Source organism: Staurois parvus, unplaced genomic scaffold (assembly GCF_062004578.1).
Source record: "Staurois parvus isolate SC_StPar_1 unplaced genomic scaffold, SC_StPar_1.0 ptg000360l, whole genome shotgun sequence".
Classification (NCBI taxonomy): Eukaryota; Metazoa; Chordata; class Amphibia; order Anura; family Ranidae; genus Staurois; species Staurois parvus.
The window spans coordinates 452,687-479,202 of NW_028318156.1; the positions used below are offsets into that span (position 1 = coordinate 452,687).

The following is a 26,516-nucleotide window of genomic DNA, read 5'->3' on the forward strand; positions in this document are numbered from 1 at the left end:
CTTAGTAAATAATGTGAAATCGTGTTCACCTTTAAAACCCAAAAAGCACTGCTACAAATCACTTCAAATTTGGTAGTGTGCACAGAACATCAGCAGTGAAAGCATAGTGATGTACAGTTGCAACCAAACGATTTAGGCCTCAATGACACTGGCAGTTAGGCATAGGCAGGGGGGTGGGTCATTAAAGTAAGTGGTTGAGCCACGATTTTACTATCTCCCAAATATTCTCCCTTTAACTACAAAAGCAGCAGAGGGAGATCGCATATGCCATAACCAAAACTGATCCCTGCAGTCACATTCATTGGGCAGTAATGAACATAACGCATTCAACTAAATAGGGGTGCTGTGCAACCAGCCCACAACTGTGTGAATTGCATGAAGTTGCAGTCCACTAGTGTGGTGTTTAAGGGGTTAAAGCAGGCAGTGAGGAGGCAATGCAATCACCTCCTCACCGCCTGTCAAATGCTTCAGAGAACAACGTTAGTGTAAACTATCCCTAAAGAGCTGTAAGCAATTTGTTACATCACCGCAACAAGATTATAGGCTACCATTAATTACACTTAAAAAAAAGTACCAGCCTTATCCTTGGTTTTCCACATTTTCACTTTATCTAATAATAAAGTCAAACAGATCACATCAGAACAAGGGGGCAGCCAAGCCCCAGGGAGCTCTGTTCACTCCGACTGTGCAGTGTTCCTGCCTATAGAGAAAGCTCACTCCCCACACTCCCTCCACCCATTAGCCTGTTAGTAGGACACACTTGTGATACTTCAGTGAGAGAGAATGCTGTTGGATAAAAGAAGCAAGGAAATTTGATAAATGAAAAAGGAACAAACAGATATTCATATGATGTCCAAGAAGTGAAGAAAAAGCTTGGATTGTCACCCCTTAAGGCCGTTTGGATTTGACAAAGCTTGAAAATCAATACTAACACATAAAGGACGAATCAACTTTCTATGGAAAAGGGGTAATTGATTACTTAATGCAGCATTAATGTTTCATACTGACCCGCCTGGGTAATGTTTGTTTTTAACAAAAATATTTTTCTTTTCTAATAAGTAGAACTTTAGGGGCTGTTGGGAGACTGACTGGAGGGAATTTTTTTTATAATTTTTCATGTATAAGCTTTCAAACTTTTTCTAAAAAAAAACTTGTGCAATCATTTTTTGGAAAAAGTTTTCCATGGAGACATATTTGCGACTCGGTGTATATTGGCTTGTATTATGGGATTCCTTTTGGGTCACTGCAAGAACCCCAAACACAAAGGCAGGTTTGGCAGAAGAGACAATGCAAGGTACATATAAACCACCAATGCCAACAGAGTTACCAGCAGAAGCTGACCGATGCAGAGGATACTATGATGTGATGGGTCAGTGGGACCCACCATTTAACTGTAATGCCAGCAGTTATTTGTACTGCTGTGGTACATGTGGATACCGCTTCTGCTGCCAGTTCAAGCATGGGAGGTTGGACCAAAGCATGTGTTCAAACTATGACACCCCAAACTGGGCAAACCCTGATAAACCACCTGCCCGAGGAGATGAGTCGGGTGAAGAGCCTAGCAAGGACAAGACCAACATGATTGTGTATATTATTTGTGGCGTGGCTGCACTGATGGTATTGATTGGGATCTTTACCAAACTGGCTGTGGAGAAGACTCAGAGGCCACCAACTGAAATGAATGTGTCTAGGTAAGCAGACAAGGCAAGTACTAGTGCATTCTTGCCTGTATTGTAAATATATGCACTGGTGGTGGTGGTGGTGGGGGAGGAGGGCATGTCCCCCTGTCATCTCTTTATTTTCTCTTCTCCGTTCTTTGCCGTTTTTCCTCAGCTTGATTGTTGTTCCCTTAATGCACTGTTAGACCCAAGATAATGTCCTTAGTGTTTGCTGACAGGGAATCAAGGCAAGCAAAAGTACACCAAAAGTACTTTACAAATTCCCAGCTTCCACAACTTCCTATATTTCCTAATAGAGCCATATGGAAATGGGCTTGTAGTTGAAATTGTCTTTTAACTGATTTTTAAAATCAGATATAGGTCATCAGTTCAGAGTTAAAGATAAATGAATGACCTATATTTATTGCTCTCACTCTGGTGTGTGCTGTGACAATGAATTTGTCTGATACTAATATGATAAATACGATGCTATAGGTATAATTACAAAATGAGTTCCCAGGTTGATAAACTGTATGATGTTAAAAAAAAGAGTAGTATTCATTGAAATGTGCAAAGTACTGGCAAGCATAGAAAGCCTGGTGTTTATTTAAAATTTGATAGATTTTTTTTTTTAGAAGCAAAATAATCTACCTAAAATTACACTTATTTTTTTTTTATATGCATGTATTAGTATAAGTGAAGCTATGAGAATAAAAGATAATAAAAATATCAGAACCAAGGTCCTGTAGAGAATGACGTATATTTGTTAACAATCAAAATTGTGGATGATGTCAACAACTGCTGCAAAAGAGACCTGCGGCATGTTCTCTAAGAGCCAGGGTCAAGCGACTTTCCTCCAAACACCCTTTCTACCGAACTGACAACTACTGTATGTTAGTGTAACTGAAAGAGTATCTCTTTTTCAGCTATATCAAGCCCCTTGATAAAGGGAGATATTGTTAAAGACAATACATTTTATACCAAATACTGTATATACATTCCCAAATTTTCCAGTGGTAGCAATAAATAAACGCTGACAAAATAATTGCTTCTTTTATAAAGCACTGTCAGTAAAATCACATTTTATTTTTCAAAACAGCAGTTTTCCCTTTATTTTTACAGTTTACACAGGAGGATAAAATACTGCACTTGCAAAGTTTAACCTCTTGTCAATTTTCAGTCTGAAGATATATTGTAATCACGTCTGAGACTTGTGTCTGGGAATGTTGACTAGGAAAGAGCTAAGTGTACCTGGGTTGGGTTTGCAGTGAAGTTAAGGTGTCAAATCCAAACTCCACTGATGCCAATGGGAGCTGAATATTAAAATATAGTAACTGCCATTTTCTAAGCGAATAGGCAAAAGATTGTCAAATGGTTAAGGGCGCTGGGCATTGCTCTAGGGAAAATGTTCCATAGCAAAACATTTTTGTTATTCTGTTGGCAGGGAGCAGCGAGCTTAATAATGCTGAAAGGACACCATTAAAATTGCTAAATTCCTTTGACCCCTTCCCCTCTAGAGCAATTTGTTTTCATTTTTAACATACATTCACAAAGCACAAGTTTTGGCTATATACAGTAATTGATAACCCCCCAGAACATTATATACTATATTTTCTGAACGCAGAGGCCTTGTAGAATAAAAGGTTGCTAGCTGCAATTTTTCATATTGCACAACTGTTTATCAAATCTATATTTTCAGGAAAAAATACACTAAAATTAATTTTAGTGCAGAATAAAAACAATTCTATCCAATTGTTTTGTACAAAATAAAACATGAGGTAGTCCCAAGAAAACAGATGTCAAATATGTCAAGCTTTGCAGCTGTATGTGCCTGTGCAATGGGAAAAAAAAATGACAGTAATCACCCTATTAAGAGGTGACACTTTAAATACCCTTACGGGTCATCAGTTTAGAGTTAAACATAAATGAATGACTTATACTTATTGCTCTCACTCTAGCGTATGCTGTGATATAGTGTGGCGCAATCATTTACATACAGTTGCTTGCTCTATGCATGCATTTGCATTCACATGTGTGTTCGTGGGGTAATGGGGTGCTTTTAATTTTTATTCATTTATATTTAAACACATTATTTATGTATTTTTACTCTCAACTACATTGCTGTCATAATGGACTAACAAGCCCTCTATGTAATAGCACTGATCACATGTCAGATTCTCTTTATGGAGACATCATCTATTAGACCCCTAATGTCTCCTCTGCCCTCTGATCCTGCTGATAAAGCATGGATTGTGCTTACTCCCAGCTTGCACTTAATCCACTGTGAACCCAGATTTCTAGCCAGTATTGTGACAGCTATGAAACTGCCTCTGTTTTCACACTGGTTTCACAATTGATGCTACTTCTATGGTCATGTGCATTATGATGTCATCCACCAAACCTGCCCCTTACGTTTAGTGACAGGGATGGGGGTATGTCATTTGCGGAGATTGAGCATTGGGGGCAGATTATGTTGGTGGGATTTTTTCCTTTCTCCAGGTCATTAGCATAGTGCATCTTAAAGGATAAGTTCACCTTTTCTAACATGTTATATGTTACAACCATATTCAGGTAGCGTTATAGAGCCCCCCACTTTAACAGCTAGCAGGCAATTCTCCCACTGTCAAAATTAGAAAAAAAAAAAAAATGAAACAAATAAAAACAAAAAAAACTTCCAGTACTCTGTGAAAGAGAAACTACAAGTCCCAGCAGCCTTAGCAGCTGTTGGCTTGTAGTTCTCAATGAACTACCATGGCACTGTGGAGCGCTTTGTTAGTTCATTGATTCTTTCTGTCAGTATATCTGCTTGCCTGTACATCCCGTATGGGAAAGCAGATATACTGACAGGTCTACAGGAGACCTGCAAAGGTTTACAGGTTCCTGCAACATAAAATAATAAATGCACAATTTTTTTACCTGTGTATTTATTCTTTTTTGGAAAAAGGTGAACTTATCCTTTAATTGACATAGATCCACACCACTGGACAATGTGATTGACAATGGAATTACAGACAATTTTTGGACATTTTTTCCATAAAAGACTTGTCGACAGCCGTGTCAGTGCGTTTATTTTTCACTTTTTTTGTGTGAATGAGTAGAGATAGTGTACTCCTTACTCATTCACATGAGGAGCCATATCTGCAGGCCCTTTATTGTTAAAGAGCACTTGCAGATTCCAGTAAGCCCCCACCTACAGACCCCCACAACCAACAGGCCAGGGTTGTGAGGTAGAAGCCCTTGTCCTCATCAACATGGGTACCACCCCCCATGTTGAGGGCATGAGGCTTGGCATGGTTCAGGGTTGGGACATGCTCACTCCTACCTCTTTCATGGCTAGCCAGGCTTTTTTTGTGTGTGATCCCCATAAAATCCATAGCAGACATGAAGGGTCTCGTAAATATGTAGGGGATCACACAGCTCTTTTTATGCATGGTTTGGAGTCCCAATTAAAATCCATAAAAAATCTGGCATGAATACTGGAGGGACCCCACACTGTTTTTTTAACCACTTGCTACCCGCCCGCAGCACTTGTACTGCGAATTGGGTGGCAGCTACAGGCAGAGTGACATACTGGTACATCGCTCTGGCTGTACTAACACAGGGGGGCGTGCAGCATGCCCCACTGCGCATCCCAGTAATCGAAACCCAGTGATCATGTGATCACTATGCGGAGGCTTTGGTGTACACCCTCTGGAGGGCAAGTGGTGAAACATGATCATTCTGTTCAAGCCACAGTCAGATGTTTTTAAAATTAACTGGCAATAATTCAACTGAAGCTTCCTTTTGAAGCGGAACTAAACCAATTCAACAGCCTAAAAAAAACTGTTACATTTGTTTGTGCTCTCAACAAAACTGTCAAACCATCAAATGGCTGGTGTCATAACTGATCACATGTGCAGCATCCTGGTAGTTGAAGATCAAACAAAGGCTAAGATAGCTGCTTCCTTTGCCAAAAACATAGGAGGATTTGGTTCCACTTTAACTACGGCAACAAAGGGATGTACAAGGGTGTAATTTTGAGCACTTATGATTGGGCTGGATTTTGTGGCCATAGCAGATATTGATTTCCAATGTAGCACATAGGAAGTAAGATGTGACTAAAGGAAGTACATAGAATGTCATTTTTAGCTAGCAGTGGGTAGGGCTTGCATGGTAAAATGGTATTCTTGCGGTTTTGTTTTATACCATTGTGTGTTTTTGTGTCCTCCTGTCTTATTACACTTCAGTGAATGCAACTGAATGATCTATCACACATTATTTGCATTTTGTACTTGAGTTTCCCTATTTGTTTTATACTATTCTGTGTGTAGTGCTCACCTCTTTTTGTGCCTTGAACTAATACATTTCTATAAAGACATCTTATTTAAAAAAATGAAATAATGGTATTCAAACAAATATGTAATAAGCGATCCAGCATAAACCATGAAAATAACAAAGCAAACTTCATAAAACATCCAATTATATCAAAATTCAGTGAGTATAGTGACTTCATAATATATAAAAAAAAATTATATATATAAATATATATATATATATATATATATATACCAATGTAATGGCAAATGCTAGGTGCAATAACTAAAAGCAAGTCGTATACATGCACACAATCAACATGTAGTCACACACACAGGTACTTTATACCATTACATTAATCTATGCATGTGAAAGACCCTCTACCAAATGAATACCTGCCCTGGCACATCATTTGATAGCATTACACCATATTATTATACAGTATTTATAAAGCGCCAACAGTTCGCTCAGCGCTATACATTACAAAGGGAGACAGAACATACGACAGTACAATAACAATACAATGCGATACACGAGGGGTTTGAGGGCCCTGCTCCTTCGAGCTTACAATCTAGGAGATCAAATACCATAGAATTAATACATTATCAAAACTATGTGGAAGTGGGAAAGAACAAATCCCATCGAAACCATACTGCCCAGGGGGTCACGGGGAAGCCATAAGTGTAACAGCGTATACCCAGAGATGGACGCAGTTCAACCATTTTTGCTTCAACCTCCATCTTGGCAAAGGGATTAACCATCCTGACAAATTTATTTATCCCTCATTCTTCCCCCTTCCCTCCTTAGAGAGGCCCAGGGACATTTGGCCAGGATGTGTGTGAGTTGGGAATGGCACAGGAGGGTCATAGGAGCTATAAAGCCCCCCAAGGGAGCCGGGGCCAAAGAACCTGCAAATTGTAACACCTCGGAAGAGATAAGGCAAGCTTTCCTAGGAGTTGAAAGAGATTCCAACCTAATAAACCTAACTCAGCGTAGGTGACAGAATCAGATAAACACTTTTCAAAATCCATTTCTCCCCTATGTCTCATATCTTGGAATATGAGAGACTTACATAAAAACCGGACCTAGCGGCAGATTGGCCACGAGAAGGCGAAACAGTTTGATAGGTCACTTGCATTGTCTCGGATACATAGGAAAACAGAAAAGTAGATCTCGTGAACCGTACAGTGTATAATTTCATAATTCATATCTTATCAATCTTCAGACGTGTCTGCATAATAGTCTACCCGCGGGTGGAATGTCACTTGTGCAGCTGGAAAGTTATGGGCCAAAATAGGAGTTAGGGGAGATTTATGCTCTAGTTGAGGTATCCACCCATACCTACACGCCCTAAACAGGGCATTGGTCCTTGACTTCAGAGACACCCCCTGCTGGGGAACTACAAAATAGGCTGTCAGGCCTAAGAGTGGGGGTTGAAGACATCTCCCATTTTATCATCAATACCACCTGGGGAGACCCGTGCCCTTTTGCTCTGAAACGTGGATGTGCTAACCCAGGACTTTGGCAAGTACCTTATCCCTTTCACCTCTCTGATATCTCTTTGCTGTTGGTCTCTGTATGTATATATCTATCTATCTTAGTTACATCTTTGTCTGTAAATATTTTTATTGCACCCGTTTGACCTTTTAGTAATAAATCTTTCCTTCTGAAAGTGTTGAAGTGTTTCTATAGCGCTTTATTGCAATTTACGAATTCCTGCCTCTAAAAAGACACTACTGTGTGTGTTTAACCCTCTGCATAATCAGCCTGTGGTGACTGTATTATGCAGACGATTATCTCAACCATTATGGTGTTTTAGCTGATATTGCCGAGTTTCCTCTTTCTCTGTACAAAAAGGAGGTGGTGGCAGTGTGAAGGGTTAATTGCGTAATTAACCTGACCCAGTAACAATCGCTCAGGCTGCCGGTACATCGATTGTGGTCCAATTAGCTGGAAAATCGTTGTGCAGGGTGCAGCATTGTTACGCACATGACATTGAGGTTTTAGATTGGCTAGTCCTTCGGTCACGAGTTTGGTGAGAAGGTCTGTGGTCTGATGCCGCGATCATGACAATAAGCACAACCAATTAATGAGTTCATATAGCTTTTTGCAAAAATCCCAGCGTCAGAGCATCCCCTGGCAACTAGGGGGGGTTTCCTATCAGTCTTATCTAGACTCCCAGCTTTTAAACCATTTTTCTGGAAGCTGTCCAATAGTGGTAGGGCACCACACCCACCACAGGAGGAGCTAGCAGAGTCACGCTCAACCACCATATTGATCCCACATTGTTATCTGAAAAGTCACATTTTTGCTTCTTATCTACCCTAAACATCTTCTCATCTACCCCAAACGTAAAGATTTCTAACTTGTCAAGCAAGTAGACATCTTTAAATGGGTTTTTATCTTGTAATGTGACATACTAGATGTTTATGGAAATTGAAAATGTTTATGAAAAGTTTTTATCTTGCTCTAAGCAGAATGTCTTGTGACTCTTCCTTTGGCTTAGAGAAATTACATCAGTCACTTCTCATGCTCCTGGCATTTGGGCAACAATGCTTTATTGTAAAACTTACCCAAGAAACAAAGGGTCCAAGGCCAACACATTTTATAGGCATTACAGCCATCAAAAGAAGTCTTTCACAGGAAGCATGGTGGTTGCGAGAGACCGGAGCCAGTCAGGGATCCCTCCGGTTAGGGTATTGTGAAGTGCGATGGATGGATTAAGTGGATGTCATCTGCCAGATATACATATACACCTGTACTATTTTTTTTACAATGCAAGTGTGATATTTTATTGGCACAATAAATGGTAGATAAACAGAGAGAATTAGGTGTCATTCTTTTCATGTTACATATGGGGTAAGCTTAATTCCTTTCCCTGAAGACATTACGGTAAAGAGAAGGTGGGGATTTACAGAGTGGAATTTTCCTCATGGTTTTGGCTTGGATATAATCTCAGAAATGCAGCAACATGTAGACCTCCTGTAATTTAAGAGGTCCATACATGTTGGTAAGTGCACAGTTATATTATCACATGTGAAGGTGTTGGATTCTGAACAGTGGTGGTTTTTATGGAAGAAAAAAAAACAAAAACAACTTTTCTCCACTTCAATAATTGGATTGTTTTTTTTAATAAGGACACAGCCTCATAAAGTGTGGACACATTGGGATAGATTCATTAGAGACAAATAGACTATGCACTCTGCAAGTGCAGTCACACTCTGCAAGGTCATTTGCTCCAGTGCTTGGTAGATGAGCTAAGGCAAAAAATACCCAATCACATTCAATTAAAATGATGATGGAAGTCAGCTGCGTTTCCCCTAATTTACTAAGCTCTGGAGCAAATTCCTCTGCAAAGTACATTGTCTGTTTACCTTTAATAAAGAAACCCCAGTGCTGGTTTTTGTTTGGACCTTTTTTTTTTTTTTTTTTACACAATTCATTTTTTGGAGGAGACATTTTTATTTTTTCTCTATTAGACTTTTATGCTCACTGATTTTGAAATAATTGAATGTTTTATGCAATATGCTTTGTAACATTTATGGATTATGCTGAATCACTATTTACATTTTTGTTTGATTAGCATTAATTATTTCACAAGAAAGAGGCGTTCCAATAAATTTATTAGTTCATGACACAATGTAAATTTATGGAAAAGGTGTGAAACTGAAGATGTGCAAGCAAGCTCCCAACAAGGTTTGTAATTTGTCACTGCATGGAAATATAATTTTTATCTAGTAACTGGTTATTGCCCATAATACTGTTTAAAGGCAAAAAATCTGTAGGATGATGCATGCTTTATCCACTGCATGGCAGTGGCTCCACACTTCAGTAAGCAGACAAACCTTGCTTGTGGATTAGGAGATGAATCCCAAAGGAATGGGTGAATCCAGTAGTAGTTTAGAAGATGCAACCCAATTTGTCAGACACAACACATAAACATGATGAATATTTACAGATAAGCATGCTAGATGAAAAGTGGACAAACTTGAGCTCAGATAACAAACGAATAGTCACAGTGCATGCTGAATTCAAACAGTGCCAGCAGTACTTCTAAATGTACCATTCAGCCAATGTTGCCACATTTACCCTATACTCCATTTTCCACACTAGCTATTTCCTGGTAACTAAACTGTTAAATTCAGTATTGACCGTGTCTATTAGTTTCTGCAGGACATTGAACTATACCACACAGTGTCACCATAGTTACCGTGAACTCAATCCTGCATGCAAGTAATTCACTGGTAATTGGACGGTTTGTTTTTTGTATGTTTGGTTTTCTTTTATAAACATCGCTTTGTCATATAAATTAAAATATGAAACAAACAAAGGAGGTTGTAGCCTTGAAAAATGTTTCTGGTTTTGCCTGCAGGCTCTTCATCTCTAACATTGGAACTTGTTCTCTTATCCTTGCAGACAAAATCAGGCTGTGTATAGAAGTTATGTTTGTATTATAGAGGACAATTTCATTTTATATGCAGTACAAAATTTTAATAGGTGCAACAAACACACCCTACACCGCAAGGAGCAACTATTATACTTAGGGCTTTCTAAAGCACTTGCAAATACAATCGTGTTTTTTACAGGCTGTTACAAGTTCCAGGTAATCATTTTACAAAGAGCTATATGTCTTGTTCTAAATTCAGCAGTTTTTCCCCCTGCTTATACCTCAAACAAGGATTTGCCGTGTGAATGAGTTAATTAATGCAGACACATCGGGAATTTGGGGGATATCTTCTCAAACCAAGAGAAGATCCCCTCTTAAACAGCTGTTACCAGAACCAGTGTCCCCATTGCAAGATTTCCCTATGCCTCCTGTTCTGGTGGCAACTGTGAAATTTTAAATTTCCCATCCCTTTCTGTCTCAGAGGGAAGTGTACCCCAAGGTTCAGTGTTGGGACCCTTACTTTTTAATATATGTATAAACAATATAGGGTCTGGTATTACAAATCCCATTTCAGTCTTTGCAGATGACACCAAGCTGTGCAGTGGAATAACATCCTTAAAGGAGGTCTCCAACTTACAAGCCGACCTCAATGCACTGTTTAGTTGGGCAACTATGTGGCAAATGAGGTTTAATGTTGATAAATGGAAGGTTATGCACTTGAGGGCAAAGAATTTGCATGCAACATACATACTAGGGGGAGTACAACTGGGGGAATCAATTGTGGAGAAGGATCTGGGAGTTCTGGTAGATCACAAGCTTAAATAATGGCATGCTATGCCAAGCTGCGGTTTTTAAAGTGAGCAAAATCCTCTCTTGTATTAAAGTGTTACTAAACCCACAACAGTATTATCAGTCTGTATGTGCAGTAAAGCATGCTTGTTATACTCACTGTAGAACCGAAAGGGTTAATCCTCTGCCTAGTGAAAAAAGGATGTTTGATCCTGATTTCTCTGATCCTCCCCTTCTTCCACGTTCCCCATTTCATCTCCTGATAGAACACAGCCTTGGGGACACTCTGAACCTGCTCAGTTTGGCGTGCACTGTTAGAGTGTTTTCTTTTTCTTGGGAGAGTGTAGAGTGAGAGTGCTGTCCAGACATAGGGTCAGGGGTTATGCAACCTCATAGGGCAGTGAGCGGAAAATGAAAAGTCCTCCTACAAGCTTTAACCAGAGTTACTGATAGAAGTCAAAAGACTGCTGTACTTGCTGATGAGTGAAGGTATTATTTACAATATAGATTTACTAAAATAATTACTAAAATAATTGCATTGCCATGTTCTGTGTACTGGGGGAGACTAGATATAGCAGGGTCCTGGGTTTAGAAACACTTTAAGAGGTATAGACTCCAGAGGGAGAGATATCATTTTACCCCTGTACAAATCATTAGTAGGACATCTGGAACTATGTTCATGAAAATAAACCCAACATGGCAAGCAGACCTAAAGGCAGTACTGCTGAACTTTGAGTTTCAGTACCACAAGTTTCAGTACCACAAGCGGTAACCCCGAGCTACACTCGGGCTTACCATGCGGCGTTGCTTCTTCACTTATCTTATCCTGCGCTCCCATGATGTCTCTCCTGCAGGCTCCCCTGTAATGTCCTCCGGCGGATGCTGACATCTGTCTTCTGGGTTCCATCTCCTGCGACGTCGGGACGTACGGGGACGGAACGGCGGGAAATATGAAAATGACAAAAAGTGACATTCATTAAAATCACATAGTAAACATTACTGTATCGAACCATTTCACATACATTTTGTCCCTAGTGCTTTGTCCTGTGCCCTGCCTACATTTTTACTGTTCTTTCTGCCTGGAAACTGAGAAATGTCCATGGCGTCCAAAAAGCATCCCTTTAGGTCAAAAGCGGTTTTAGACCAGCTAGAAAACAGCGATAGCAAATTAGAACCACTTGCAGAATTGAGTGATGATTCGTGGGGAAATTCGTCAGACACCGAAAATGATTTTGCGACTTTGCTCAGTGATGTGCGAACTTGGCACTATATTTCAAATTTCAGTGTTTTTGGTTTGATTATATTATTGAATTAAAATTATTTGTTATGATGATTTAATAAATTATAATTTATGATTTCGTGTTTCAAATTTTAACATACCCGGGATGTTTACTAGACTCTTGTTCGGACAGATTTCAGTGAGTTATTCCTAAAAATTACAGGCCTACAATAAAAAAAAATAAAAAAATAAAATAAATATTTCCATGCATAAAAAAAGGTACCTGCTTTGAGCACAGAAATATGGACATAATCAGACTGCTAGGGAGGCTAACTGACAATTGCGCAGTCAAGAAACACTGCACCCAAATGAACCTCATTTGCTTCTAATTGCATAATTAAACAGTGCATTAAGATCTTCTTGTAAGTTGAGACATCCTGTAAGGACATTATTCCACTACAGAGCTTTATATAATTTATAAATATAGACTAATAATCTTAGACTATTCTGAATATGAATCTTTAATCACTATTCTCTGAATATGGTCTTTTAGCCAGTTTTCTGTCCATTTACAAACTGAATTTACTAAGCCTTTATACTTTAACTTATTAACCGTGTGCAAGGAACGATGTCAAATAAAAAAACTGTCAAATGTCAAAATTCAAGATATTTCCAAAGGATGCTTACCTCACATTAATCTGGGCTTTCCAAATTCAAAGACTTCAAGCTTCACTCACAGAAATACACAGTGAGTCAGTAGTGCACAATTAACACAAAGAATAGATCAGACCTGGTGCAGCCAAGTCGAGGATCTCTTTTTGCTTGTGTAACTAGCTATAAAAGCTGTCTTTGTTGTTTTAGAATCATGTCTATTGTAAGTTTTGTCTCTCATTTTAATTTATTGGAAAAGATAGGCAAAGTGAACATACAACTAGTATGCATTGGGTTTGGTTGTAAGGTACAGTAAATGTACCAACATAATAAAAAAGCCTAACCATAACATACACTTCTCACCGGCGTATTTGACTAAGCTCCATGAAGGCAGGCAATTAAAAGTAAATAACTCAGATAATAGGGGCCAACATGATCACAGTGGTTCTAAGCTGCTATGTATCTTTCAGAAACTGGTAGAATAATATCATACCTCCCAACTTTGAGATGGGAATGAGGGGCACCTATTTGCAAATGTATGTAGGCATAGGACAAGTCCCCTGCCATGCCCCCCTTAAGAGGAGAATGATACAAAATAGAAAAAAAAAAAGTTAAACCCACAAGTGCTTTTTTCTTTACAAATACTATTACAAATGAAGTTTACAAATGCAACCATTTAGAAACTGGATGAAAGGTTTATCACTGTGAAACAATTTTTGAAAAACAAAAATAGTGCATTTTATATACAACTATATAGATCAGACCAAAATAAGGCACAAAGGAGGAAAGAGGGACTTTGTTCCAAATCAGGTACAGTCCCTTGAAACCAGGGACTGTTGGGAGGTATGTAATATCACAAGATAAGCCATGGGCAAATAAAGCTATAATATGTTGCAAAAGCAATTTGAAAGTTTTAACTGATTGGGAGAACATAACTACTTGCCTGTGGTCACTGGCAAATAAGTAGAAATAATGGGAGTTGAGGAGAAAAGAGGCCTACTACACCTACAGTAGTACAGGTGCCTACAATAAGCAACCAAGAAAGAAAAAAGGGATAGAAGAAAAAAGGGGGAGAAACTGGGAAAAAAGAGTGAAGGGGTAAAGGGAGGAATCCCAAAGGCCTGTGCCAGCTGTTGCATAAAGAATGGCAAATATTCAATGCTCCAAAAAGTACGCAGTAAATTGTGAGGGTGGGAAATGATCGAGCCAAGGCTGCCAGGTACGCAGGGTCTGCTGTAAGTTTAATGGATTAGTGCAAAACAAACTGAATAGATTTTCAGAAAATGCATTGTATTGACTGCATTATTGATTATCTGGTTAAAGCAGTTATTTCACACCTGACACATTTAGTGGTTCCATTAGATAACTTATATTTGCATTGTACTGCAAGTAGTTAAGGTAGAGGATTATTTAGCATTGAACGTCAAAGGAATAAAATTAAAAAAGTCTGGGATTTTTTTTTTTTTTAATTATACTGACCTAGTGTCGGGGATCGCTGCGCCGCTGGGCTCGGCGCAGGCGCAGTACACCGCCCTGTGCAGGGACGCGCATGCGCAGTAGAGACCACGGGCACGCGTCTGGCACCAATGACAGCGCAGGGAGGGATATTTAAACGGCCCTGAGCTGTCATTCAGTGCCTTCTGGTCTCTTTGAATCCTGTGTACCTGTGAACCTGTGAAAGTAAGTTGCTGACCCGGATTGTGCCCTGACCTTGCTGTTTCTCCTGTTCTTGACCCTTGCTTGCCTGACCTCTCTCCTGAATGCCCCCTATTGGATCTGACCTGCTGTTGCTGACCTGGCGTGTGACCCGACTATTCTTTGCCCGCTGCTCTGTACCGCACCGTCCCCATAGTTACCGTCCCGGCTTGTATGACCTTGCACTTGCTCAGCCATCCATCCCTCTCAATGGGGTCTCCAGACCTCCTCATACCTGGCTCTCTCCCGTGGGAGCCCCTGGCGAATACCCCTACCACTAACGGGTGTCCTCAGTAGTCACGACCTGGTCCCAGGGTACTCCAAGTCCATCCCCACCATCAGGGGCCCTGGTGAACAAGTACTCTGGGGCTTAGACTCCGTACGCTGGGAACGTCCGATCAGTGGAGTGCTAGTGGTACTGCCGGGCGGTCCCTTACAGTACCAGAAGGCGATGGCTGAGCCTAGAGGAGGGCCCTCCCCGCTAGAGGAAATTTGCAGGCACCTAGCTAATTTGACGCAGGCCGTAACGGCCCTGCAGGACAGATGTATGCAGCTGGAGAATCGCTTCCAGACTTGCTCTATTTCTGACCCTGCCCCACAGGCCCCGGTTTCTGCACCCGCCGGCCCTGGTAACTCAGGAGCCAGTCTCAGGGGCTTCCGCCCCGCTCCCTATGGCGGAACCCCGAGTACCCTTACCAGAGCATTTTCACGGGGACCGCACACGCTTCCGGTCATTCCGTGATTCCTGTCTCTTGTTCTTCGAGCTACAACCCCGTACCTTTCTGACCGAAAATGTGAAAGTAGAATTCATCATTTCACTATTGCAGGGTGAACCCCAGGATTGGGCCCACCGGTTAAGGGGAAACAATGATCCTCATCTGGGATCGGTCAATAGTTTTTTTGAAGCAATGGCCATCTTGTATGATGACCCACAGCGGGCAGCCTCTGCCGAAGCGACCTTATATGCGCTCCGACAGGGCCGGCAGGCGGCAGAGGAATACGCCTCTGATTTCAGGCGGTGGATGGGGGACACATGCTGGAACGAGTTTGCTCTGTTGCACCAGTTCCGTATGGGGCTCTCCGATCCCTTGAAAGATGAGCTGGCCCGGGTGGAGGTTCCCGAGTCTCTAGAAGACCTTATTGCCCTGACAATTAAAATTGACCGAAGACTGCGGGAACGCAGGCTCGAGAGGTCCGGCCAGGGTCGCGGAAATACCTGGGGTCCATTCCTAGGCCCCAGCCAATCAACCCGACAAAGCATCCAGAATCCACCACCAGGAGATGTTCCGGAACCTATGCAGCTAGGCCTGGCACGGCCTAAATTACCACCGGAGGAACGCCAGCGCAGACGAGCCCAGAACCTCTGCCTTTACTGGTAAAGCTTAAGCTGGTCATATGGTGCGATCCTGCCCACTGAAAATGAGTAAGTGCACCCGTTCTTCTTCCTTGTCTATTAGCAATACCTGTCCTTCGCAATACTTAGTAGTGCCCCTCTCTTTTCAGCTTCCAGAAAGGACCGTGGAGGTGACAGCCATAGTTGATTCGGGGGCATGCAGCTGTTTCCTGGATTTAGATTTTGCTCACCAGCAGGGTATCCCTCTCCAACACAGACAGAAGGGCTTCAACATCTTTTTGGCCGATGGTTCCCAGATAAAATCGGGGGTAGTTAATCAGGAAACTCCCCCCATTGCCACTACCATTGCCAACCAGCACCAGGAATTCCTCCGCCTGGATGCTATTGCGTCACCCCTTTTCCCAGTCATTCCCCCTATCTGAGCTTGAATTGGGGGCCCTAAAGGAATATATTGAGGACAGCCTCCAGAAGGGATTCATCCGCCCCTCCACTTCTCCAGCAGGAGCGGGAATCTTCTTCGTGGAGAAAAAAGACAAAACCCTGTGACCTTGTATCGACTACCGGGAGCTGAACAGGGTCACGATCAAAAATCGTTACCCGTTGCCATTGGTACCAGAACTGTTTCAGAGCCTAAAGGCTGTGGTTATATTCACAAAACTTGATTTAAGGGTGGCCTATAACCTGGTACGCATAAGAGAGGGGGACGAGTGGAAAACGGCTTTCCGTACCCGGTTTGGCCACTTTGAATACCTGGTCATGCCATTTGGGCTGTGCAATGCACCAGCCACCTTCCAACATTTCGTGAACGACATCTTCAGGGATTTTTTGGATGTCTTTGTTATCGTCTATTTGGACGACATACTAATTTTTTCACCCTCCCTGGAGGATCATAGGATTCATGTGGCAAAGGTATTGGGGCAGTTGCGGCAGCATGGGTTATATGCCAAGGCGGAGAAATGTTGCTTTGAGCAATCTAGCATCACATTTCTAGGCCTGATTATCTACACTGCGGGGGTCGCGATGGACCCCCAGAAGGTCTCTGCAATTTTAGATTGGCCTGAACCCACGGACAAAAAAGGCGTCCAACGGTTTATAGGGTTCGCAAACTTTTATCGGAAGTTCATCAAGAACTTCTCGGGTCTGGTCTCCCCCATTACTCAACTAACCAAACTTGGAACCCGGTTCAAATGGACACCAGAGGCTCAAGAAGCCTTCGAAGCTCTGAAAAAGCTATTTACCTCGGCACCCATTCTGGGCCATCCGGACGCGGCCCTGCCCTACATCTTGGAGGTAGATGCATCGGAGAATGCGGTAGGATCCATCCTGTCTCAGCGGAAAGGCACCAAAGAATTACTCCATCCCGTAGCATTCTTCTCGAGGAAACTCACCTCAGCGGAGAAGAATTACGATATCGGTGATCAAGAACTGTTGGCTATCAAAGCAGCGTTAGAGGAATGGAGGTACCTGCTGGAAGGTGCCTCACACCCCATATTGATTTTCACAGATCACAAGAATCTGGAGTATCTGAGGACTGCCAGGCGTCTACGCCCACGGCAGGCAAGATGGGCCCTGTTCTTTTCCAGATTTAATTTTCATATTACTTACAGGCCCGGATCTAAAAATACGAAGCCCGACGCGCTATCTCGTATGTATGAGGACTCCGAAGAAGAACTGGTACCCGACACTATCTTGTCTTCAGGGAACTTCTTGGCGCTCCAGACGGACCTTCGCTCCAAGCTAATAGAAGCATCTACGGCCAAATCAACCCCAGTTGGGGTATCCCTCCAGAACAAGGGGGGACTCCTGTGGAAGGAAGATTCAATCGTGGTACCTGAGGAAGTCCGGACCCTGGTTTTGGGGCATTGCCACAATCACCCGCTGGCAGGACACTTTGGCCCAGTCAAGACTCTGGAGCTTCTCCGGCGCTCTTTTTGGTGGCCAAACATGGCTAAGGATTGCAAGCGCTACGTGAGATCCTGTACCATCTGCCAGAAGAGCAAACCATCGAGGAGCAAAGCCTGGGGGCTGTTGCGACCTTTGCCGATTCCTGAACGGCCTTGGCAGAGGATCGCGATGGACTTCATAGTCGAGCTCCCACCGTCGCAAGACCACACAGCAATTCTTGTGGTCATTGATCGCCTATCCAAAATGGCTCACTTCGTGCCACTAAGGAAGACTCCGTCAGCAGCCGAGACGGCACGAATATTTATCCAGGAGATCGTTAGACTTCATGGAGTACCTGAGGACATTGTCTCTGATCGAGGGGTCCAATTTACATCTAAATTTTGGAGGGCTCTGTGCAAGGCCCTGGACATCAAGTTGTCCCTCTCCTCTGCATTCCACCCTCAGACCAACGGTCAGACCAAGAGGACGAACCAGACCCTGGGCCAATACTTGCGTTGCTACACGTCTTTCCTGCAGGATGATTGGTTGTCACTCTTACCCCTGGCGGAGTTCGCTTATAACAACGCAAGCCATTCTGCAACGGGGCAGTCCCCATTCTTTTCTAATTATGGGTTTCACCCTGTCTTTCTCCCTGATTTGGTCTCTGAATGCCCAGTTCCAGCGACGCAGGATGCATTAACCTTCTTCTCCGCTAATAACAAAATACTCCAGGAAGCCATCGCTCGGGCCCAAGAGGACAATAAGAAGGCGTTTAACAAGAAACGAAGAGGGGATTTGGCGTTGCGGCCTGGGCAGAAGGTGTGGTTGGCCACAACAAATTTAAAGATGCTTTGTCCCTCGAAAAAATTGGGACCTAAATTTGTGGGGCCTTTTCGGGTAAAGCGGATGGTCAAAGAAGTAGCATATGAGCTTATCCTTCCGGACACGTTCAGAATTCATCCAGTCTTCCATGTATCCCTGCTGAAGCCAGTGATCCCAGATGTCTTCCCAGAACGAGAATCCAGACCCCCGGAGGCCATAACTGTCGAAGGACAAGAGGAATTTGAGGTGGAAACAATCCTTAAGTGCCGAAGAAGGGGGGGCCAGACCCAATTCCTAATTAAGTGGAAGGGCTATGGTCCAGAGGACAATTCCTGGGAACCGGCTCATAATGTCCACGCACCTAGACTAGTCCGGGAGTTTCTTCGCGATCACCCGTGGTGGAGAGATTGGGTGGGCATCCGGAGGTTGCCCGTAGGGGGGGGGCAATGTCGGGGATCGCCGCGCCGCTGGGCTCATATGATCCATATGATCATGAGGTACACACAAGCTTTGGCTATACTTCAAGGAATTAAGTTCAACAAAATGAACAAGGGTTTTGTATAAGAAGTTAAAAGTGTATATAATGAAGCAATATAAGGTGTAACATGCCTCCCTTCTTGGATGTTTGAGCATGACCCCCTGGTGAAGCAGGCTAGTTTTTCACCTCATAGGTTAAAATCCTTGGCAAGGAAATTGGGCAGTCAGTTTAGTATGCTTTAGAGGTTTAAATCACTGTTTTACTTTGTATCTTTTAATGACCAACTCCGGGCAAAAATAAAAGTTCTCGCAGTGGGGCTGTGCCCATGCTGCAAGGGGTAAGCGCTTATTTTACCCAGGAGAGAGGAGAAAGCTTTATTCTTAACTGATCCTCCACTCCACTGGCAAAAAGGTACTCCTCATGATCCAGTGGTGGACTGTTCCTGGCATACTCATATCTGGATCAAGTCTATGGAGCCTGCTCTGGACTTGACAATGTTAGGACTCAAGACCATGAGAGCATGACAGCGCAGAAGCTGCAGGGATCAGTCTTGTGTGGGTAGGATTGGAGGATCAGTATATCTCCTTTTTTCAATCCCCTAGAACAAAATGAGCAATTAACCCGTGCAGTGCAGGCACAGCCTCACTGCAAGGGAAAACTTTATTCTGCCTGGAGTTCAACTTTAAAGAAAACCTAAAACTCTGTAGTATATTAATGTGCCTTACTAAACAATAATGCTGTACATGCAAACTACTTACACTTGTAGGAAAACATTACAAGACATACAAAGTATTACAGATATACAGTACTGTGAAAACGTTTTAGGCAGATGTGAAGAAATGCTGTAAAGTAAGAATGCTTTAAAAATATATTTTGTTTATTTTTAGCAATTTATAAAACGCACAAACAGAAGAAAAATCCAAACCAAATCAAATATTTGGTGTGAGTACGTATTGGCTTCAAAAACCAGCATCAGTTCTTACATTTGAACACTTTGTACGCTTGCGCAAAGTTGGATTATAGTCAGGTGTATGATTAACCAATAATACCAAGCAGGAGCTAATGATCCTCAATTTCATATGTAGGCTGAAACACAGTAATTAACTGAAACAGCTGTATAGGAGGCTTAAAACTGGGTGATGAACAGGCAAACTCTGCTACTAAAGTGCAGTTGTGGAAGACAGTTTCATGTCACAGGTCATACACAATGGCAAGACTAAAGCACAGCAACAAGGTAGTTATACTGCATCAGCATGGTCTCTCCCAGGCAAATATTTCAAAGCAGACTGGGGTTTCAAGTTCAAGCTCTTTTGAAGAAGCACAAAGAAACGGGCAACATTGAGGACCATAGACACAGTGGTCGGCCAAGTAGACTGAATCAGATGAAAGACACATCATGCTTACTTCCAGGGGTGGACTGACCATTTGGGGACTCGGGCACTGCCCGAGGTCAGTAGGGGGCCCCATGAGATGCCCCTGGCACCTTTCATAGGCTTTTTTGGGTGTGGTTTGAGTGTGGGCAAGGTCACAGGGGCCCCATGAGTTGTCAGTCCGTCCCTGCTTACTTCCCTTTGACATCAGAAGATGTACAGCAGTGCAGGCAGCAGGGAACTGGCAGGAACATGTAGGAGCCAGGTACACCCCATCCAGTGACCCATATTTTTCTCCATCTCATGAAAACACACAAAGCTGATATACCACCCTTAGGTAGACCAGTGTTTCTCAAACTTTTTTCAGTCAAGAAAAACTAAAATCCTTCAGTCTCAAGGCACCCTTTAAAATTCTGTACAATCTTGAGGCACCCTTAAAAATTCTGTATAGTCTTGAGGCACCCATTATAAAATGTAAAAAAGCTAAAAATCGTTTTACAGAATGCAGCAACATTTGCACATGCAGGACACACAATGTTAGAGGTAATTTATTCTTCCAAAGCAAACCCACTTTTGCACACTGGTACTGCTTAGTATTCCATTGTTTCTCTTCTTCAGTTTCTCTCACTCACTAGTGTGACCCCAGTCCTCAGAGAGGGGCAGGGAAGGGGCAGGTAAGGATGCTGTGCAGGTGCTCGATGTCCTTATCAACTGATGGCATCATTAGTTGTTATGTCGCCGGCTGCTAGAAAGTTGTAATGGTGTACAATGAAAACCTGTGGTTTATGTGTAACGAAAAGGTAGGCTTCATCCCCTCGCTGTCTTGTATACAATGTTTACGCATTTTTTAAGGCACCCCTGAAGAAACCTGAAGGCACCCTGGTTGAGAAAGGCTAAGGTAGACCCATTGTGGCAAGCATTGGCTCTCTAGGAGAAACACTGGGTAACCTAATGGATACTTTGAGAAGAGATACTGTTAACCAAAGCCTGTAACACTTATGACACCAAACACATAGTGCAAGTATTTGAAGGCTTACACTGGGATGAAAACATGAAATGGCTAACTTGTGACGTCATATTTGTATATTCCCCATGATTAAGGTCTCTGTTCATGCAAACATGACATGGACCTTTATACAGAATATTCTTATAAATTAAAAATGGTTCAGTTTAAAAGTGGCATCTTTTTTGTTACATCATAACTATTTTCTTTTTGACAGAAAATGGTATATACAAAAACAGGGGGCATCTATGGGTGCTCAGTTCTCTCCCACCTATGCCAATTTTTATATGGGGTGGTGGGAGGAACTATGCATTTACAATGCCAACAACCAGTGCCAGAACAAGGTCTTCCAGTGACCAGGCCGAACATGGCAAATTCCGGAGGATAGGGCTAATATTAGTATTTCATTGCATGTCACAAACATTGCATGCATTACAAACCTTACATTAATGTACCGTCTAGCTCTTGAAGTTGAAATGAAGGATAGGCTCAGGGTAATAGTGACCTGTGGCACACTACTGAAGAGTGGGTGTGCTTAAATTATAATGGCTGGGAGGGCAAACTGGCACATCCTGGGTGCCTCAATTGCTGCATTCTTTAGCTGCAGAAGGAGCGTCTGGGAATGTATATATGCCTAGGCTGTGATGTTTTGCTTCACATCTGCCGCATGAAGTATACCCATTGTCAAACTTAGCCCATTTAAGTGAATGGGGCTGCTCTGCAACTGCCCCACAACTTCGTGTAATGCACATGGTTGCGGCATGCTAGTGCAAGGTTGAAGGTGTTAAAGCAGGCGGGGAGGAGGCAATACAATGCCACCTTACAGCCAGTCAAATGCTCCCTGAAGAGCAATCTGAATGCTGATCGCTCTTCAGAGTCCAAAACACGCAGATGCAGGGGGGTGCAATTAACAGTTAATTGCACTGCCGCACATCTACTAATGGACAGTGTTTCCATGGGTGTCAGGAAAGTCACAATTATTTGCACATTTCTGACATGCAAAGGTGTGAACCTAGCCTTATTGTGGGCTCACACTAGCGTGCTGTGGTTTGACTGCAGGATGATTGTATGTGCAGTTTCAGGAGTGCTCCCATTGAATTCTATTATTCAGTATGTTTTCATGAAAGCACATCAAAGTCCTACATGCTACATCTTTGATGTGCTTTCAAAAAACGCACTGTGTAATAGAATTACATGGGAGCACTCCGCAGGTATACTGCACATGCAATTACACTGTGGCCACACCGCAGTGCATGGTTATTAGGGATAAGGAGGAGTTAATAGGTGGGGGTCTGGGTGGTAAGAGTGTTTTTATGAAGTGCAGAGTGAAGGAGCGCAGAGAAAGTGTTATGGCTGCATGATGGGGACAGGACAGTTATTGGATTGGGATGGAAAGGGCGTCAGGCAGACGACTGTGTGCAATGTCCAAAGCTGAGACCACAGGCTGCAGGATGTATACAGTGCAGAGGTATGGATGGGACAGCAGGTAAAAGAAGAAGGGTTAATGTGAATAGGAGAGAGGTGCTGACTTACATTGTTCAGGGAGGGTAAGGAGACCTGGAGACAACTGAAAGTGACCATCAAGGCAGACTGAACTGACTAGGTTTTGCGAAAGTGACTATATGCCATGAGTTTATCAATGACAGATTTATTCACACAACGCCATCCTAAATCAGCCAGATCTACCAGTCCACTTATAATCTCCACATGCTATAGCCTACAATTTCAGGATATCAAACACATAATATCTAAGCATCTTCCCATTTTACATAGGGATGACAGTTACTATGAGATACTGAGTCGGAGTGTCAGATTTGTAGCCAGGAGGGCAAGCACCATAGAAAACATGATATCTATCAGTTTAATTGTATTCAACCCCTCTGCATGGACTTGAGTCCACCTAATAGCAGATTTCATGCTACAGGGTGGGCATTCTGTGCAAAATCACTTATATAAACGTGATTTTGCACTTCCACCACTTGGAAGAGTGGGTGCGCCACTTCTGCTGTGATTGGATACAGCAGAAACTGATCAACAGGTGCCGGACAATGAATGAGCGCTGGCACCCGTTGATCGCCGAGGAGATTGACAGAACAGAGCACTGTCTGTGTAAATAAGGCAGAGCTATGTTCTGTCAGCGGCGATCTACTAGATTTTATTCAGGAAATAAAAAACTAGCAGATTTCCTAGTAAAAACAGCACATAGTAAACACAAAAGCACTGGCTAGGCACACAATTAATGCTTTGATCACCCTAGATGTTTGACCCCTTACCGGTCAGTGTCATTAATGCAGTGACAGTGTATATTTTTAGAACTAATCACTGTATTATTGTCACTGGTTCCCACAAAGTGTCAGGTTATCCGCTGCAATATCACAGTCCCACTATAAGTTGCTGATTACCACCATTACTAGTATAAAAAAAAATCCAGTATATATACACTGCCATTTGTAGATGCTACTGTGATGTCAGTCCAGGCTGGGAAGAAAGATATCTAAAGTCGGGATCCACCCCACAGTTTGCTGAGAGCCTCAGCCGGCTGCTGAGAGCCTCAGCCGGCTGCTGAGAGCCTCAGCCAACCACTCCCTCCACAGCCCAGCACTCTATTGAATGTGGGGGGGGGGGTAGAGCAGACAGTGGTGACTGATAGTTACTGCTCCTGGTTCACAGCAGCAATGAGACCTCATGTGATCACGGAGTTCTCACACTTAGAGCCGGCGGGGGACAGATGCAGTATTGGACCGATGCTACATCTACATAGATAAGTTTAATTTGGGGGAAAAAAACCCCAAAAACCTTTTAACCACTTGCTGACTGCACTATAGCCGAACGATGGCTACATTACAGTCATCCAGTTCTCAGAGGGCGTCATATGATGTCCTCCCAGAACAGTGCCCGCTGTAGCACACACCCAGGGCTCTCTGTGATCGCTGTGTCCGAAGAACACAGCTGGTCACATGTCACGGTAAAGGGCCAATCACAGTGGCTGTTTACCGCATGATCTGCTGTGTCCAATCACATCTGATCAGGATGTAAACACACTTGCCGTCACAGCGTGAAGAAAGTACTGCTGCTAACCGGCAACTGAGAAAGGAGACATCTACACTGATAATCAGGGCACTGATTATCAGTGCAGCCCCAACAGTGCCTATCAGTGCTGTCTGTCATTGCCAGTGTCCAGCAGTGCTGCCAATCCATGCCCAGTAGTTCTGCCAATCAGTGCCCATCAGTGCTGCCAGTCAGAGCCACCTGTCAGTGCCGCCTGACAGTGCTGCTTAGCGCCCATCATTGTCACTTCTGTGCCCATCAGCGCTGCATATCAGTGCAGCCTCATCAATGCCCATCAGTGCAGCCTATCAGTGCAGTCTCATCAGCGCACATCAGTGGAGAAAAATAACCTGTTTGCAAAATTTTATAATGTAAAGAAAAATGTTTTTTTTTTCAAAAGTTTAGTCTTTTTTTCGTTTGTTTAGCAAAAAATAAAAACCCCAGTGGTGATTAAAAACCACCAAAGGAAAGCTCTATTTGTGTGAAAAAAAACAAAAAAACTCATGGGTACAGTGTTGCATGATTGTCATTCAAAGTGCGACAGCGCTGAAAGCTGAAAATTGGCCTGGGCAGGAAGGGGGTAATGGTGTCCAATAAGCAAGAGGTTAAACATCGAATGGGACATTACTCATTATTTATGAGTAATTTGTTCTTTGCTATATGATGTTCCTTTCTATTTCCTTGTCATTTTTTCTTACATTTATGCATTTTTTATTACATATATTAAATCGATACGTTTTGATGGTATGCATTTTTCCAAACTATTGGTGAAATATAGTAGTAGACTGATCACTAATGTATTTCCATCATGTCTGGTCTGTGAGCGTCTTGTCTTAATATTTTTGGTTTTCTTCTTTAGCATATGTTTTCATTTGTTTTTATTTTTTCTCGGTACACTTCATTGGTTTTAATCATGCCTAGCTAGGTTGATACATTTATATTTTTTCATTCATTTTTTTTCTCTTGCAGATAAATTGGTCACTTTAAATGAATAATTCAACAATGACATGTCACTTTAAATGAATAGCTTAACAACATTGTATTGCAATTTCTTGCAGTTTTTGATATTAATTTGTCTTTGCATACATTTTTTCCTTTTTGCATAGCAGAGACATTTCCATTTTGATCTTTGTGACTAATTTTGGTGCTTGTGACCAATTTTATCTGCCTACATTTTTGTTTCCACCTGTGTAAACTGTTCTTATCACATCACAGCCAAATTATGCTCTTTTAAACACCCCCTCATGCTCAGAACTTCCATCCCCATGATTAAGCTCTAAGGGGTGGAGTGATGACCTAGTTGGAGTTCGGGCTGAGGCTGCCATTCATCTCACCTCATGCACATGGGTCTGCCTTTGATGAGCGGCTTATGGATCTTTCCTTCTGACATTGCTGCAGCTCTCTGTCACTGCCAGCACTCACAGCGGTCTAGGTTTGACCTCACCTCCCTACCTGAGTGGCACCTAATCTTGTCTGTTTTGGTCACCAAGTACACCCATTGTCACAATCTGGAGTTGGGCTCGGAAGCCAGTAGCTTTAGTAGTAGTGAGGCACCCACCGACCAGCTGGATAACTACAAAAGCAGGTCACCCAGGTAGATGACATGGGTTCACCTGAGGTGCAGAGTCTAAGTACTAACTGGTGTTCACAAGAGCTCCTCCTTATGACGGAGATGACTTTTGCTGCTTGTTAGTACCAGGTTGCAGTCCTCAGGATCACGCCAGCAGGAAAATTCTATTTTTTCCATCAGCCTTTCTTTTTTTTATTTTTTTTACTGGGAACACCAGAGCTGAGAAAAGATTTAAGCAGATGAAAGGATCCCTACTCTAAATAGTTCTCAAATAGTCACCCCAATTTCTTGGTGG

General features: G+C 42.6%; 1 protein-coding gene across 1 annotated transcript in view; it reads left to right on the plus strand.

Annotated features, from left to right (window-relative positions):
- The first annotated feature begins 1,182 nt into the window (after nucleotides 1-1,182).
- LOC149456543 (protein shisa-9-like) overlaps nucleotides 1,183-26,516 on the plus strand; it is a 179,534-nt gene continuing 154,200 nt past the window's right edge. The window contains exon 1 of the mRNA XM_089684849.1: nucleotides 1,183-1,691. Coding sequence (XP_089540975.1) covers nucleotides 1,183-1,691 — 509 coding nt within the window. The remainder of the gene's footprint in view (nucleotides 1,692-26,516) is intronic.